The sequence below is a fragment of the Hipposideros armiger genome, unplaced genomic scaffold, assembly GCF_001890085.2.
Source record: "Hipposideros armiger isolate ML-2016 unplaced genomic scaffold, ASM189008v1 scaffold_792, whole genome shotgun sequence".
NCBI classification, from domain to species: Eukaryota; Metazoa; Chordata; class Mammalia; order Chiroptera; family Hipposideridae; genus Hipposideros; species Hipposideros armiger.
In genome coordinates, this window is record NW_017732142.1 from 315,646 (window position 1) to 331,155 (window position 15,510).

At 37.9% G+C, this 15,510-nt stretch overlaps 2 protein-coding genes across 3 annotated transcripts in view; one reads left to right on the forward strand and one right to left on the reverse strand.

The window, feature by feature from the left end:
• Nucleotides 1-363: 363 nt before the first annotated feature.
• On the reverse strand, nt 364-10,770 carry ENY2 (ENY2 transcription and export complex 2 subunit). Of its 2 annotated transcripts, none has more exons than XM_019628465.1 (5): nt 10,668-10,770; nt 9,125-9,201; nt 4,667-4,737; nt 3,236-3,310; nt 364-674 (listed from the first exon to the last, which is right to left on the reverse strand). In XM_019628465.1, exons 2-5 carry the CDS (start codon nt 9,190-9,192, stop codon nt 598-600), a joined length of 291 nt encoding a protein of 96 aa, XP_019484010.1. In that variant the 5' UTR covers nt 9,193-9,201; nt 10,668-10,770; the 3' UTR covers nt 364-597. The 2 variants fall into 2 exon arrangements, with proteins under 2 accessions (XP_019484010.1, XP_019484009.1); XM_019628464.1 differs by having other exon boundaries at nt 10,596-10,759.
• A 57-nt stretch (nt 10,771-10,827) lies between these two features.
• NUDCD1 (NudC domain containing 1) overlaps nt 10,828-15,510 on the forward strand; it is a 65,767-nt gene continuing 61,084 nt past the window's right edge. Inside the window, exon 1 of the mRNA XM_019628466.1 lies at nt 10,828-11,179. Within this exon, the coding sequence (XP_019484011.1) occupies nt 11,059-11,179 (121 nt within the window). The 5' untranslated portion in view covers nt 10,828-11,058. The remainder of the gene's footprint in view (nt 11,180-15,510) is intronic.

Below are 15,510 nucleotides of genomic sequence, written 5' to 3' on the forward strand. Positions count from 1 at the left end.
AGTTTCTGCTTTCAAAGTTCAGATGAGAAGAGTATGTGAGAGGAGCTTGGTATGGAGCCAGTTTGCAAATGTTCTCTCTTCCAATAGGATGGTAAATTCTTTAAGGAATAAGGAAGGCACATAAAGATGAGTAAGACCCAGTCCTAACTCGCAAGAGTTTATAACAAATAAGAAATAAGACAATTGTAGTACAAGATGGGGCATGTATTATATAAAATATTATAGGGATTCAAAAGAGAATTACACTATAGCTAGACAATCAGAAGAGGCTGCTTACTTCTCCTCAGCTGTTAGCAGAGATATGCACATACTTAATAATTAAACTACATTACTTGTTGACTTTTTCTCTCAACAGATCTGGGAGACTGTTAATAAAGTCCCATTTATTCCAAAATCCAAGGAAACTTCAAACTCATTCATGAGATATTTATTAAAATAACACATTTAGGGAAAAAAATCAATACAATGTATACATCATTACCGAAAACTGTATACCATCATACAAAAAAGGATTTTATTTTGGGAAAGCGATTCCTAATTTATGGCAAGTTTTACTTTCAGAAATAAAACCACAAAACAACACAATCTAATTCAATCTTAAAGACTGGCATGCTGAGCAAGGAATGTTCTTATTCTTTGTAGAAGCTCCTTCTTTACACTGTCAGGTACCAGGGCTGAAATATAAAAATACAAGAGTAAGAAGATTCCAATTAATATATGTCAATTTGAGATTTTATTCAGGATGAACACTCCCTACATTTATAATCTGTTTCAAAAATAACCCTCGTGCTTCAATAAAAAAATAGGTAAAGATATCTGAAAAAATCAAGTATATTTGCAATTCATTATTTGAATGAGCTATCCAATACCTAAATACTGCACATTGAGAAGGTGGAAAAATTCTTTAAATTAGGAGTGAAACGGGTCTTTTTTAAATACAGAGTCTGTAATAGATTGATAAGTTTGATTTAAGTGCAAAAACAACTTAATAAGCTTGATCAAAATCACCGTAAACAAGGCAAAAGATAAAAAGCTGAGAAAACACTCTTACAGAAATGGGCTAATCTCTCTACTACACAATTTCTTCAAACTGATATAAAAAAGATCAGCAGGCTAATAGAAAAATGAGGAAAGGAGATGAAGAAAAGGAGAAACATAGTTCTTAAAACATGAAGAGGGGTTCAACTTCACAACAGAAAATTTAAACCACATTCAGAGAGCACATTTTACCAATCAGACTGGCTAAAATCCAAAGGTCGATAATATAATGTGCTGACAAGACTAAGGGAAAAACTGGCACTCTCATATTAGCTGGTGGGAGTATACATTGGTACAAGATTTTTGGGAAGGTAATTTGGCAATATTTTACAGAAATGCATACTCTGACTCAGCAAAGATGCAAACACTGCAACAGTGATTGTATTTCCTATATTTTTACTTTTTGAATTTGAATGTGTATAGTCTATTCAGAGTATTAAACTAAAAATGAACAAAAAGCTCTGCTCTTTGAAATTTTAATGAATATGAAGTACCAATAAACAAATCTATCTGATTGTTTTTCCTTTTCTGGCTACTAATAAATAAGGGCAATAGAGAATTAACTAAAACTTCTGTTTTTTCCTTGTATCCAGAGGAAATTCAAAGCTTTAGATATAGCTCAGTATTTCCATGAAGAATTCCACAAATAAGTATATAAGTCAAATGGGATGAATATTCCTCTTCATAAATTTAGTTCAAGCCTGCCTAGAAATAAAGACTACATAATTAATTCAAATCCACTGGAAATGTGATCAAAATGTACATTAAATACTTTTAATCAAAATTATGGTGATGGAGAACAGATCAGTTGCCTTGGGGTTAAGGATAGCTTGAGGGAGTTTTACTGGGGTGGTGGTTACATGAATTTATACATGTGTATAAAATTCACAGAACTGCGCACTTTAAAAGGACAATTTAAAGAATAAAATATTGGGTTCTCGGAAAAGTCATGACACATTTTTGCAATGAAAAACATAGAAAAATACGTCATGACTTTTCCGACAACCCAATACTTCTCTTTAACAATAAAGACTACGAGCATAAAAGAAAAGATTTATTTTCACTTCTCTTTGCTTGCTCATTCTCTAGAAGGGGTCTATAAGTAACTGAAATAGCTCAGACACCAGTGTTGAAGAAGCAAAGGACAAGTTCTACCCTGTACAGCCAGCTCCTAACTCACGTTAGAAATTAAGCATAAATTAAAGAAGAAAAGTAGAAATTAAGGAAAATTATTTAAAAAATAAATCCATGGGGGGAACAATAAATACTGTTTTTGCTTTGTTTTTCTTTCCCTGAGACATGCTTGAAGAATAAGTCAGGTTTTGTTGTTGTTTTTACCTGGAAACAGGCCAAAAGAGATGGTTGAAAAGGACCATGGGGTTCTCTAGCTCCTTCCCTGCAGGCAGCAGTTCAGGGGAACTAGTATTCTCTAATAATAATTCTAACATTTTACACTTAAATTCTCTTTAGTTATTTCTGTGAGAGAAAACAACTAATTGGTCATCTAATTTACCTGCTTCCACTTAAACAAAACTTTCTCAAAATAAATGAAAATAATGTATCTACATCTGAGATGTATAATATAATGTAGTTCCTGATAATATTTATTACATAACATTGAAGTTAATGTATTTCCTTTCTTTCCTTTGCCTTCTGTAAACAAGGCATTAAAGGGGGAAATGAAGAAGGCGATTGTAGTGTGAATATGAAATATGGATTACCCTGAACGTGAATTTCTACAGCTACCAAATTCTTAATTAGACATTTAAGACTATGGAGCTTTGTTTATTTTTAAAAAGGAAAAATACAGCAGAGCAATGACTCAGGGACTAGAGTAAAACTTTGAATTATTAAATAGTTAAGTGGAGTTAAGCCATATCTGATAGTTTATAAATCTTAGCTTCAGGTAATATTTGCCTTTACAAAATCCCATAAAAATTATCTATCTTAACAACTATATCAACTTACATTTGTATACTGTTTTAGAGTGCAAAAACATTTTATACCTCTTATCTCATATGTTACTCAAAACCATGCTACAGAGGAAACTTTTCCCAATGAGGAGACACAAGTACCCAAATAATTCTGAAAAGGGTGTTCTTCTTCATAAAAATAAAAGAAAAGCTGAGCCAGCAAGAGAGAGAAAAAAACCAGGTCTTTAGCAAAAGTTTCCTTTCACACAATTTATATTCCTTACCTCTGCCTTTTGGTGTGATTTCAGCCACCAAGTCATCAACAGTAACGTGTTCTAGTCCTTTTTCTTTAATTACCTCTTATGCAAAAGCAAAAAACAAATCATATCATTTAAAATCATTATCTGTAAGAAAGATTTTCATAGAGGAAGGGTTAAGATCATGTTTTTAGAGTTCATATTGGTCTTTAACAACAACAAAAAAAAGACACTTTTTTCTTTTTCAATGAAGATTTAGTTCAATCTTAAACACATTAAGTATTCACCAAATCAAAATCATAAGTCTGTTCCTCTCTCAGCTAATAACCTGTAACTTAACAAATATTATAACATTTAGAATGAATTTGAACTGTAAGGTCAAATCTAACATTTGTAAAAAGCTGGAAACTTGTTATTTCACTATTATCATACCAGCTCTTAAATGTGTGGAGGGGAAAAAAAGCTATTATTTGTGTCTAACTTATAATTTCATATCCCAAAATTAAAATATAGAACAAATTTTTGTCCCTTTCTCTTCTCCAGGCTGGGCCAAAAGAAATAGAAGAGGGAAAGTAGTTACCATTTACTGAACCCCTAATATGAGCTGGGTGATTTATATCACTTAACATTCACAATAATCTAATAGGCTGGGCGTTTTTCCCACTTCACAGGCAGGACTACTGAGGCTTAAAGGTTAAATAACTCATCCAAACAGGAGTTGAAATCCGGCTCTAGTCTTCTACCAGTGAGGGTCTGTAAGACCTCAAAGTCTTATGTATTTACTAATTTGTCTCACTGCCTTCTCAGGGTTAATGTTATAATTAGTCTACGTTATCACTATTATTTGTAGAAGCCATTACAATACAATGAAAATTCATTAAAACTAACCAGGATGCCATTATACTAAAGGCTGAGCCAGAAATGAAGCTTGTCTTAGTGACATGTGTAATGTACCTAATGAGATCATAATCAACATTCGGCAATCTAGCAAGCTTCCATTTTACACTTAAAAAAAATACGTGTAATTTTCTAAGAGCTTTTAAAATGGATTTTTCAAAATGACACTGTTGAATACAGAGGAGATATAATTCCTACAAGTCTGCCAACCATAAATTGCTCAATTTATTAAATTAAAACATATTAGGAATAACTCATGTTTCACTTTGCATAGGCACACTGAAAACAGTGGGGTTCAATATTTTGAGGCCAGAGAAAATCTTGCCTCACTTGTTTTAGGAGAAAGAGAAAATTTCTACAACAAATATTTAGGAGTTAGGTCTAAATAGTATCACGGAGAGGAGGAAATCATTACTACAAGAGTCAATTTTCCATTTGTTTAAAATTAGATCGGAGCACTCAGTAACCCTTAAATCACTGACTACAATGTTTCTAGTGAGCCCCAGCCCAACACAGTGGAGAGCAATGGAATTGGCTTCTCTTCGAAATGAAACTGATTACCTTTACAGTGTGCCTTCAACTGGTCCTTCCAGCCACACTCAATTAGCTTAGCTCTCAGCAACTCTTTGAGGCTGTCAGAAAGAAGAATTGCCAAATTAAACTACAACAACGCTTAGGATCTTAGACAGGAACGTTTGAAGCAAAGGTTCAACTGTTCCATTAAAACCCCCTCCTTTCCAGTCACAAAACTTTAATCATGGCCTTCCCTTGGTTCTATTACTAAATAGTTCTTTGATCTTATGCAAGTCACTTAAGCTGTGGGCCTCATTTTCCTTATCAGTAAACTACAATGACGTGGACTGGGCACAATACTTCTCAAGAAACTACTCTGGCCTTTTCATACTGTCTACTTGCCCCACCAGCAGGAATAGTGTGGGTCTCACACAACTTCTGCAAGGTATTAGTTGAGCGTGGAGCAGAAGCACCCCTGAAACCTTTGACTACAAATTCTTATCCTTTAGCTTTCTTACTTCCCTGTTATCTCTCTAACTTCAAAGACTTCCCCCTCCTTTTTTCCATTAACCTTCTAAATTACACATTAACTATGGTATTTCATTGACTCTAACACTGCTTTTCCCCCCACATTTTAACAATTCAGTAATTGGCATGCCTATAATTTAACTGGCAGTGTTTTCTTGTTTCTTACTGATTATAAAAAAAAGGTGTCTATTGCAACTAATGGCATCATGGCTGCAATAAAGCATTTTCTTTCCAGTACTGTCTTATCCCTTTGCCATACCCACTCTTACAAATCCTCAGTCTTCAACCTAAATCATCTAAGTTTAAACATGTCGCATCCCAAACCGAACCACTTCTCTTTCAATACTCGTATACCTCCAGTATGTGACAATTCCAGCTCAGTATTTAATTAGGTCTTTCAATCTTAACAACCCAACTCTTGTTTCTCTCCCACCTCAACCTGTTCTTGTCACAACGGCAACTCCATGCTCCTGGTTCCTCAGGCTAGAAACCTTGGCAGCATCCTTTACTCGGCAACTTTATTAAAACTACACATCCAACTCATGAGTAAATCCTTTTGGTTCCAGTTTTTTAAAATATATCTACAATCCAAATGTTTTTCATCATCTCTGCCATTATGACCCTAGTTCAAACCACCATCTTGTCTTGACTGGATTGTTACCAAGCCTCCAAACTTGTCCCCCGGCTTCTTCCCTTGTGCAGTTCAGTTCTCCTCCCACTGCTCCAAAGCCTCCAGTGGCTCCCCAATTTACTCAGCATAAATCCCACCTTTCAGTGGCTTCCCAATGTTCTTAGAAAAGATTCCAAGTCTTTACTGCAGCGTAAATGGCCGTCCATGATCTGCCCCCACCCCAGCTATACCCTGACTTTATCTCTTCTTTCCCTTTTCCAATTTATTGTTTCATTAGTTTCCACGTGTGCCTCAAAACGCCAGGCAAGCACCTGTCTGAGGCCCTGGGCTCTCGGAGTGCCCCTAACTCCCTCATATCTTTCTGATCTCTTATCAATGAAGCCTTCTTTGCTTTTTTTTCTACCCCAAATAACATAGCCCTTTATTCTCTACTTTATATTTCCTCTAGAACTCATCACTATCTGACATATTACACACTTATTGCCTGTTTCCTCTCCTTAGAATGTAAGCTCCATGAAAGAACAGATTTCATTTTGTTCACTACTGTAACTTCAGCACCTTAACAGGACATGGCATGTGGCAGAAACTCAGTAACTAAGCTGCATGAATGAAAACACAAACGAAGTAAAAATACCGTATTCTGCTGTGTATAATGTGCACTGTTAAGCCCAAATTTGTGAGGGAAAAATAAGGATGCACATTATACATGGGTAATACTAATTCCCTATCTATATAAATGTTTTAGATTCTCTTATTTATGCTTATGAGTTAAAAGTGTAACTCTAGAAACCTATAATGATATCCATATGCAAAATAATACCCTGGAATACGATAATTGGTTTTGCTGAACTTATGACAAACTTGCAATCATGAAGAGTTCTTGGCCTTCTATGATGCGCAATAATAGTAAATCTGTTACTGGTACATGAAATTTCTTGTATCATAATATGTTAAAAAGTAAATGCTAAAATTCCTTTATAATACAAAAATCAAGTACCTAAATGTAAACAAATAAAAATTTGAGTTAAGAAATTAAAACGAAAAGGTTTTTTTCTCTGAAAGTTTGGGCCAAAAATGTGGGTGTGCATTATACATGGCAAAATACGGTAATACATAATCCCCTATGCTCATTACTGGCAATACTATCCTGTTTCCCAAGGCACCATTCTAGATTCCACAGCCTTCCTCATTCCTCATATTGAGGGCTGCTGATTTTACTTTAAAAAACAAAACTGTTAAGTTCTCCTTTCCATTTTGCTGTTTCTTATTTTTAACCAAATATAGTATAGAGGGTGCCCAAAAAAATGCATACACATTTTAAGAAAGGAAAAAACTATTAAAATTACACTGATGGTAACCACTTTGAGCACCTCTGTAACTGCAGAAGACAAATGTGACTTGTATTCATCTTTTGTTATCGGTATATATTGAGTATTATAATTTTAATACAGCTTTTTCCTTTCTTAAGATGTGTATACATTTTTTGGCACCTTCTGTACAACCTTCTAACGCATTCTTCTGCATTCTATCTCTAGCTTCCAGTCTATCCTCCACACGGCCGGAATAACATTTCTACAGTGTAAATATGATCTAGCCATTCCCTTATTAAAAATCTTTTAATGACTCCCACCAACAAAACATCAAAACAGGTGTTTTTACAAACCCACTACCAATTTTTCTGCCATTTTTTTTGACAGAAAGAAAAAAAAAAACAAAACTCTACCACTCTCAGTGTAAAAATCTGGGTAGGGTTCTAGTGATGGAAATGTGACCTAGGCAAGGATGATCATAATTGGACTATTAACTAAGTAAGATGGTAATCAAGCTAGGTCCTTTGCTGAAACTACTAGAAGGAAGGTAGTCTAAGCCAGATGGTTGTAAATTTTGTTACCTTATGGGTAGAGAATAATGCTAACACAGATGAAACCGTAGTTGAGAAAGAAAAAGAAAGACTTATTCTTGGCAATAATTTTTGAGTGTCTGGACCCAGTGGTGCCTAAAGCAATTTCAAGCTCTCGACTCTTTAGTTAGATGAGCTTATATATTTCCATTGGTTAAGCCAGTATCTGAGTTCACTTTCTATCATTTTTCAACTGAAAAAACTCTGACTCATACAAAATCTACACTCTTCCGGTCCACTGGTCCAGCCACACAGCATTCACCCTTTACACTCTAGCTTTAAATTTGCAATTCCCCAGAACATTATCATGTTGCAACAAAGCTCTGTGATTTTGCACATTCTGTTCCATCTGCTTAGATTGTATTCTTTACTTTATTGGCTTGCTAATCCTTCTCCCCCAGCTGAAGTACCTCTTTTACTATTCTATGAGGCCTTAACTCAGCGGTTCTCAACCTTCCTAATGCCACGACCCCTTAATACAGTTCCTCATGTTGTGGTGACCCCCAACCATAAAATTATTTTCATTGCTACTCTATAACTGTAATTTTGCTACTGTTATGAATCGTAATGTAAATATCTTTTTGTTTTCCAATGGTCTTAGGCGACCCTTGTGAAAGGGTCGTTCGACCCCCAAAGGGGTCGCGACCCACAGGTTGAGAACTGCTGCCTTAACTGATCACCTTAATCCCTTGGTGGAGCTGAAAGACCCTGCCTGTTCTTTATATATATTTCTCTCATACAATTTATTACCCTGCTTCTGGAAGCCTTTCTTGATTCCTTAGCCTCTCCTTTGTACTTCCAAACCTGTTTATTTTGCAAATATTTACTTGGCAAATTATGTGCTAGGCATGATACTGGGTATACTCTGCTGGTATTTCTGCTGTTAAGGACTTAGATTATCGGAGGATATAAACTAGCAAAGTAGGCGGTCACAATACAATGTGTTTAAATGCTATGCTAGACCAAGATGTAACAGATATCTAGAAAAGACATTTAAATTAAGACTTGAAAGGTGAGCTAGAATTAGCTAAAGATTAGGGTAAAAAGAAAAACGTTTCAGAGAGTAGGAACAGTGCATATACTCTTGAGGTTGAGAGAGCTTGGTAACTAAAACCGGTTCTCTTATGTGGTTTCCCTGTTAAAATCTGGGTAACATTGTCTCCAATTATAATTATTTGGGTGTTTTTCTTCTCATTATACATTCTTTGAGAGAAAGTCATTTCTTGTTCATCTTTCTACATCACCCACTTTCCTGTAAGTCTTGCAATACTGAACAGATCTAACTATTTTTTAGGGATATTAAGAAATGAAGCTTTTGATAATCTTTATTTTCTGTAATTCTTTCCACTGACATCAGTTTTGTTCCTTGATATTTGGATTCTTATATATAATGCAACTGTAATTTAAAGGTGTTAAATGTAATTTACTGACACCGTCTATTACTTACCGTTCTCTTTCTCCAGTTTCTATCAACTTTTGGTTAATCGCTGCTCTCATCTGCGCATCTTTGTTCATCTTGCTAACCTGAACATCAACACGTATTTTCAGATACAGAACACTTACAAAGCATTTTTCCCCCTAAATCTTCTAGGCAAGCATCCTAACACGTTTAAAATATTATCAACTAAAGGGGTGACAGATTTCAACAATGTGTTAGTTAACACTGTCGTTACTCTTAATATTTACTGCATCCCAAGAAGTCCTACTGATTAACTCACTTTACAATTTTCTTCCCCCATATACCCTTTATTAATGAGTCTTTGGATAATAATAATTATTGCAACATTTATTAATCACTATGTGCCTGGTACTAGGCTAACACATTGTTATTTTTTCAATCTCACTTAACCCCCAGAACTTATTTTTCCAAGTATTATTAACATAATATGTATTTTACAGATGAGGAAACTGAGGCACTGAGACAGAAAGTGATGAAAACAGGATTTGAACTCAGGTACTTTGACCCTAGTAGCCCCCAAACACTTTAACGGCACATTATAACTGGCTGTGAATCATTTCTGTACCTTAACTGCATTCAAAATTTTGGGGACACCGTAGAGCCTGTTGGTGAAAAAACGGAATTTCCAGATAAGGCTCCAAGTGCTTTACTTTTCACTGGGACACATCCAGAATTACAAATGCCAAATTAGCTGTGTGTGTGTGTGTGTGTGTGTGTGTGTGTGTGTGTGTTTGCTCTTTACCAAAGCTTGCTGGTGGGATAGGGGGAAAACAAATCCCAAACTATTTCCTAACTTGGAACAGTCTCAATTTTCAGTAAGACCAGCAGAACCAAAATGGTGTAGAAAGGAAAGTTAGGTTGTCAAAGTTGGAAGAAGCTAACTAACATTACTTCACCTAATCGGTCACTAACTTGAGACTAGTTTTGTTGTCTCCCATCTCGCCTGTATGAACACTCAGACTGGCAACGAGTTTTCAGAGTTCTTTTTTTGGGGAGTGGAACAGGAACGACGAGCGGTTGAGAAAGGACTTAGGAAATGTTGGCTTTTGTAGTTGGACGCTACATTTTCAAAATAAGTCTAAGGTCTAGTCGGTACCGTACCTAGAACATTGAACTTGACCTCTCGCCTTGGCTCCTAAAATACGGATAGTGACCTTGGACAAGTCAATTCTTAAAGGCCTCAGTTTTCTCACTGGTAAAACAAGGGCGCTAGGGGATCCCTCCCAGTTCAAACATTCTTTGGGAAAACAGAACAGGGCGGAGACAGCGGGAGAGGCGGGAGGGGAGGAGCCAGAAAACAAAGCGAGGACTGGCTTCAGGCCAACTCCGGTAGCACGCCCTGTCGGAGAGCCCTACAGGCCCGCGAGCGCGGGTCGGGGAAGCTAACGAAAGACAGCACATCGAAAGGAGCCTGGGCTGGGCCCGGGTCCCGGCCCTGAGGACCACGGGCATAGCTCACCACCATCACCGCGGGCGAGGGCCGTCCCTTCCCAGCGACGAAATGACCCTTGCGCTGACGACCGTTACCTACCACACTCTTCGGCTGCCCAGACTTAGACCCTCAGTAGCTCGGGCACCTAAGCACACAGAAAGCTAGAACACGCATTTCCGGGGCGGGGTCTCGCCACCCTGCCTATAATGTGAGAATTTAACCAGCGCGGGCCGCCTCCTGGTCGCTCAGCCCTCTGGGTAAGAGAGTCCAGCTCCGACTGTCGCGCGCGCAGTGCGTCCCCGGAAAACTACATAGCCCACTACGCAACGGTACCTATTTGCATGGGTACTACATTTCCCAGAAGGCATTTGGCACCGCGGTGGTTTCTGGGATGGGACCCATGCCGCCTCCCAGGCTCCGTGCTACGAGTGAAGCGCGGACCTTTCAACAAGAGCTTTATTAATTCTCACGCGAGGACCCTGGGAGGCAGATGATGGAGGTGGCCGCTAATTGCTCCCTGCGGGTGAAGAGACCTCTGTTGGATCCGCGATTCGAGGGTTACAAACTCTCCCTCGAGCCGCTGCCCAGTTACCAGCTGGAGCTTGACGCAGGTGGGAAGCGGCGGCGCCCCCTCGCACTCTGTTCCTTTCCCCTTTCGGATGCCATTGGCCCGACCCTTCCCGTATTTTCTTCCTGTCCGACTCAGGCAAGCAAGGCGACCGAGACTTCCTTACAATCTGTCGGGCTGGGGTGGACACGGGGAGCGGGGTCTCTGGAGAAGGACGCCCATCCCGGAACTCCGTGGCAGCCACCTTCTTGCGGCTCTTACGTAGCGGGACATCGGGCTGTCCCTGGGCCCGACAGCCCGGGCTCCCAGGTCCGGCGCGCGGGTGCTGTCTGCGCTCCGGCCGCCTGTCCGCCCCTGGCCTGGCTCCTGCAGTGGAGAAAGCGCAGAACGTGCTTACCCCCAGGAGCATCCTCTAAACGTGTGCGTTAGAAGCCACACCTCTTTGGAGGACCCCCACCCGTTACCCCCAGCCCCCGTTTCCTCTGGCCCGAGACCCATTTTTTAAAACAGAAACTCCATTGCATTTCAGAACATTTTCAATTACCTGGGTGCTAACAGATTCAGGACTGTATTGTGGAGAACATCTCTAGAAAATGTTGAGGAAAAGTGGATTTTTGTACCTATACTTCTACTACTTGTTTTGTTTATTTGTATCTGGCCAAAATAGTTATCCTTTTTACAAGATAAAGAATGGCATTTTCATTAATGATAAAGCGCCCAGAGATTTGCATTTTTAATACAAACCCCCTGTTGATTCTGATGGCTTTTGTCAGTGGATCACACTTTGAGAAATACTGATCTAGAGTTAATTAAGAAATGTTATAGTATCAAATAAGTAATTGTTTAATTCATTTATAAAATTCAGAAACATCTGTCCAGAGCCTGTTTTATGTTACATGATAATATGAAGATGAGTAAGACACGGCCTGTAACATAAAGGTGCAATTGTCTAGTTGGGAAAAATGTGTAAACAGATCATTATGAAACAAGGTGATGAGGCATTGATCGGGGTATGTTGTACCTAAGCGCCTTTCCAAACCAGCCTGGGGAATCTGGGAAAGATTCCTGGAGGAGTCCATATCTAACTTGAGCTTTGAAGGATAGGTAAGAGTTGATGGGGTAAAATAAAATGCGCTTGGTTTTTCTTTCCTTTCCTTTTCTTGTCCTACTCCATGTCAGTAAAAATCACCTCAAAATTCAGTGGCTCACAACAATAAGCAGTTACTGTTGCTCACAAGTCTACAGATCAGGTAGGTGGTTCTTTTAGTTGCGACTTGGGCTCATTCATCCATTTTTGTTCAGTTATGGGTCAGCTAGGCGGCTCTTACTCATCTTGGCTGGACTTCCTCATATATTTGGGGGTTCTCTGGCAATAGACTGGTTTAAGATTATTTCAGATAGTCCCTGCTTAACTCTGCTCCAAGTGGTCTCTTCTGTAGCTGGCTAGTCCAGGCTTATTCCAAGGGACAAGTAGCCCTGCACAAGCACTTTCCCAAGCTACTGCTTGGAATGTTTGCTGTTGTCCCATTGGCTTAGCAAGTCTTGTAATTAAGCCTAGAGTCAGTATAGCAACCTCATACAAAAAGGCATAGAACCAGGAGACATAAAAATTGGGACTGTTAGTGCAAGTCTGTATAGTTGCTTATGCTGAAGTCATGGAGTGTTTCTTCTTTAAGGACCACCCCCCACCCCCCACCCCCGGCCATTCAATTTGTCAGCAAATCCAGTTAACTAAAGATTTGACTTCTCTGTTCCTCCGTCCTTGGCCAAATCACAGTTATCTCTTATCTAACCTCCAGTAGCTTCCTGACTATCCCTCCTGTCTTCACTTTTGGGCTCCTTCATTCCATTCCCCATAGGCAGCACTATCATAGTTTTTAATTCTATATTGATTTGATATCTGTTACCTCCACTAGACTTAGACTGTAAGCTCCACAAAGACAGTGATGTTTCTTTTTTTTTTCACTCATCTATCATTGCTCTTAGCATAGTAGATACCCAGTAAATGAAGAAGAAAAGGAGGAAAAACTCTTCTGGGAAAGTGAGACAGGATTTAGAAAGGTACGTGTTTGTCTTTTGAACTTTATCCTGTAAGTCAGTGTTTCCCAGAATTCTTCATGGGCCCTTACAATAAGAAATAAAGCTCATCTATCTTAGATTTGCCAACTTCTTAATTTGTCAAGGGGAGATGTTTCTTAAAAACGGCCCTGTATTCATCCATCTTTTCATAAATAAAAGGAGATTTTAACACCAAAAAAGCAGGAAGCAATATCTCTCGATCAGTAGCTTTCTAAATTGAATATATTAACTTTATTAAAAACTCACTAAGTTGTCCTTTTTCTCCCCTCATTTCACCAGTGTTGGTCTTAGGATGCACAGCTGGAGGTGAAGAGGTGCGATTTAGGGTTTTAAGTATAAAAGGGAAATCGACTTGAGGATTTAATGGTTTACTCTTGGGCTCTGGAGGTTGAATTTGGAAAATAAGAGGAATGGAGACAGAGGGATCATCTTGGAGGCTTTTGCGATAATAGTCCACATGAGTAGCTTGCATTAAGATTTACTTGAGGATGATGATGGAGAGGTTAAATCTTTTAAAAACTATCAGTTCTAGAGATAGCAAGATTGAGGAGCTCCTCCTGACAACTTGACTTCTTTGATACCCAAGACATTTACATAGTTTAGCAAACCCTTAGTGGGCACTTCTGGTGTGCAAAGTTCTGTGTTTAGGATGTGAGGATGAAGATGTGGTCTGTGGTCTCAGAGCTTGGAGCAGCAAGGTTTATTCTCTTATTTAAATAATGTTAAGTTGTTTTAAAATTCTCTCTGCTATGTAAATGGTAAATGTCACTTGGTCTTTTTCTGTTGCAAAGAACTAAGAAAAAAGCCCTCTTTTATAAATTGTAATTGCCTTTTGACCTAGCACTTCCATTTTGGGACATTTATCTTACAGATAATGTTTTTTCCCCTAGAATCTTTATTCAGTAAATGTCTTTGTTTATATTTTCCCTCGATATTTCACCTAGCTAACTCGTACTCCATTCTTTCATCTTGGTTTACAGGTTACTTAGAGATTCCTTCTTTGACTATCTAGTTAGAATCCATGTTATAGGATCTGTAATCTGTACATATTGGAATCTGTATTATATTGTACTTTCCCATAGACTATATCACACTTTTTTGGTGTCTGTTTTCTCTGCTAAGGTTGTTAGTTCTGTACTGATGGGTCCATCTTTTTCAGTCCTTTATTTTTAGGGCTGAAGCATGCCTGATGAGTAGTAAATTATTTTATATCACACACATTAAACAGTTTTATTGAAATATAATTGACAATAAACACATAATTAAGTATATAGTTTGGCATATTTTGATACATGTATACACTCATGAAGTTGTCACCACAATCAAGATATTAAACCTTAGCTATCATCCCCCAACGTTCCTTGTGCCCTTCTGTAACCAGCCCGCTGTTCCTTCCCCATACCCCCCTTCAATCCCTAAGCAGCTACTGATGTACTTTCTGTCACTATATATTATATTAATTTACATTTTTTAGATTTTTATATTTATGGAATTATACAGTAGTTACTCTTTTTTGTCTGGCTTTTCACTCAGCATAATTATTTTGAGTTCATCCTTGTGTGAGAGAGTGATACTGAAGTCACTGACTATAATTGTAAATTTTTCTATGTTTCCCCACAGTTCTATCAGTTTTTGCTTCATATATTTTTGAAGCTCTGTCATGTTGCGTAAACATTGATTATTGTGTCCTCTTGATAAATTGATCCCTTTATCATTATGAAATAACCTTCTTTATCCTTGGTGATAGTCTAGCTCTGAAATCTGTCTGATACTAAAATAATCACTCCAGCTGTCTTTTGAGTAATGTTACCATAGTATGTATGTGTGTGTGTGTATATATATATATTATATTATATATATATAATATATATATATATATATTTCCATCTTTTTACTGTTAGCCTCTTAGTGTCTTAGTATTTAACATACATTTCTTATTGGCAGAAATAGTTGGGTCTTGCTTTTTTATTCAATCTGACAATCTTTTAATTAGACATTTATATTTAATGTGATTATTGATTTTGTTAGGTTTGGGTCTTTTATCTTGCTATTGGTATTCTGTTTGTCCCATCTAGTCTTCAGGAAAATGGAATTTTCCCACTTTACAGCCTTCTTTTGGATTATTATTATTTTTATTTTTTAAGATTTTATTGGGGAATTGGGGGAAGGGGAACAGACAAGTTGCTGTTGTTTTGTTCTTTAGTCTAGTTGTGGAGGACGTTGCTTCACTGGCCCAAGTTGGCACCATCATTGCGCTCTGCCCGGGCGAGACACATCAGTCGCCGGCTTCTGGAC

Bases quoted from the DNA above. Each gene is read 5' to 3' on its own strand.
- ENY2 (XM_019628464.1), bottom strand. The intron at 4,738-9,124 runs GTAAGTAATAGA...TCTTTCTGACAG, and splicing joins GAAACTGGAGAAAGAGAACG to CCTCAAAGAGTTGCTGAGAG. The intron at 675-3,235 runs GTAAGGAATATA...TTTATATTTCAG, and splicing joins AATCACACCAAAAGGCAGAG to CCCTGGTACCTGACAGTGTA.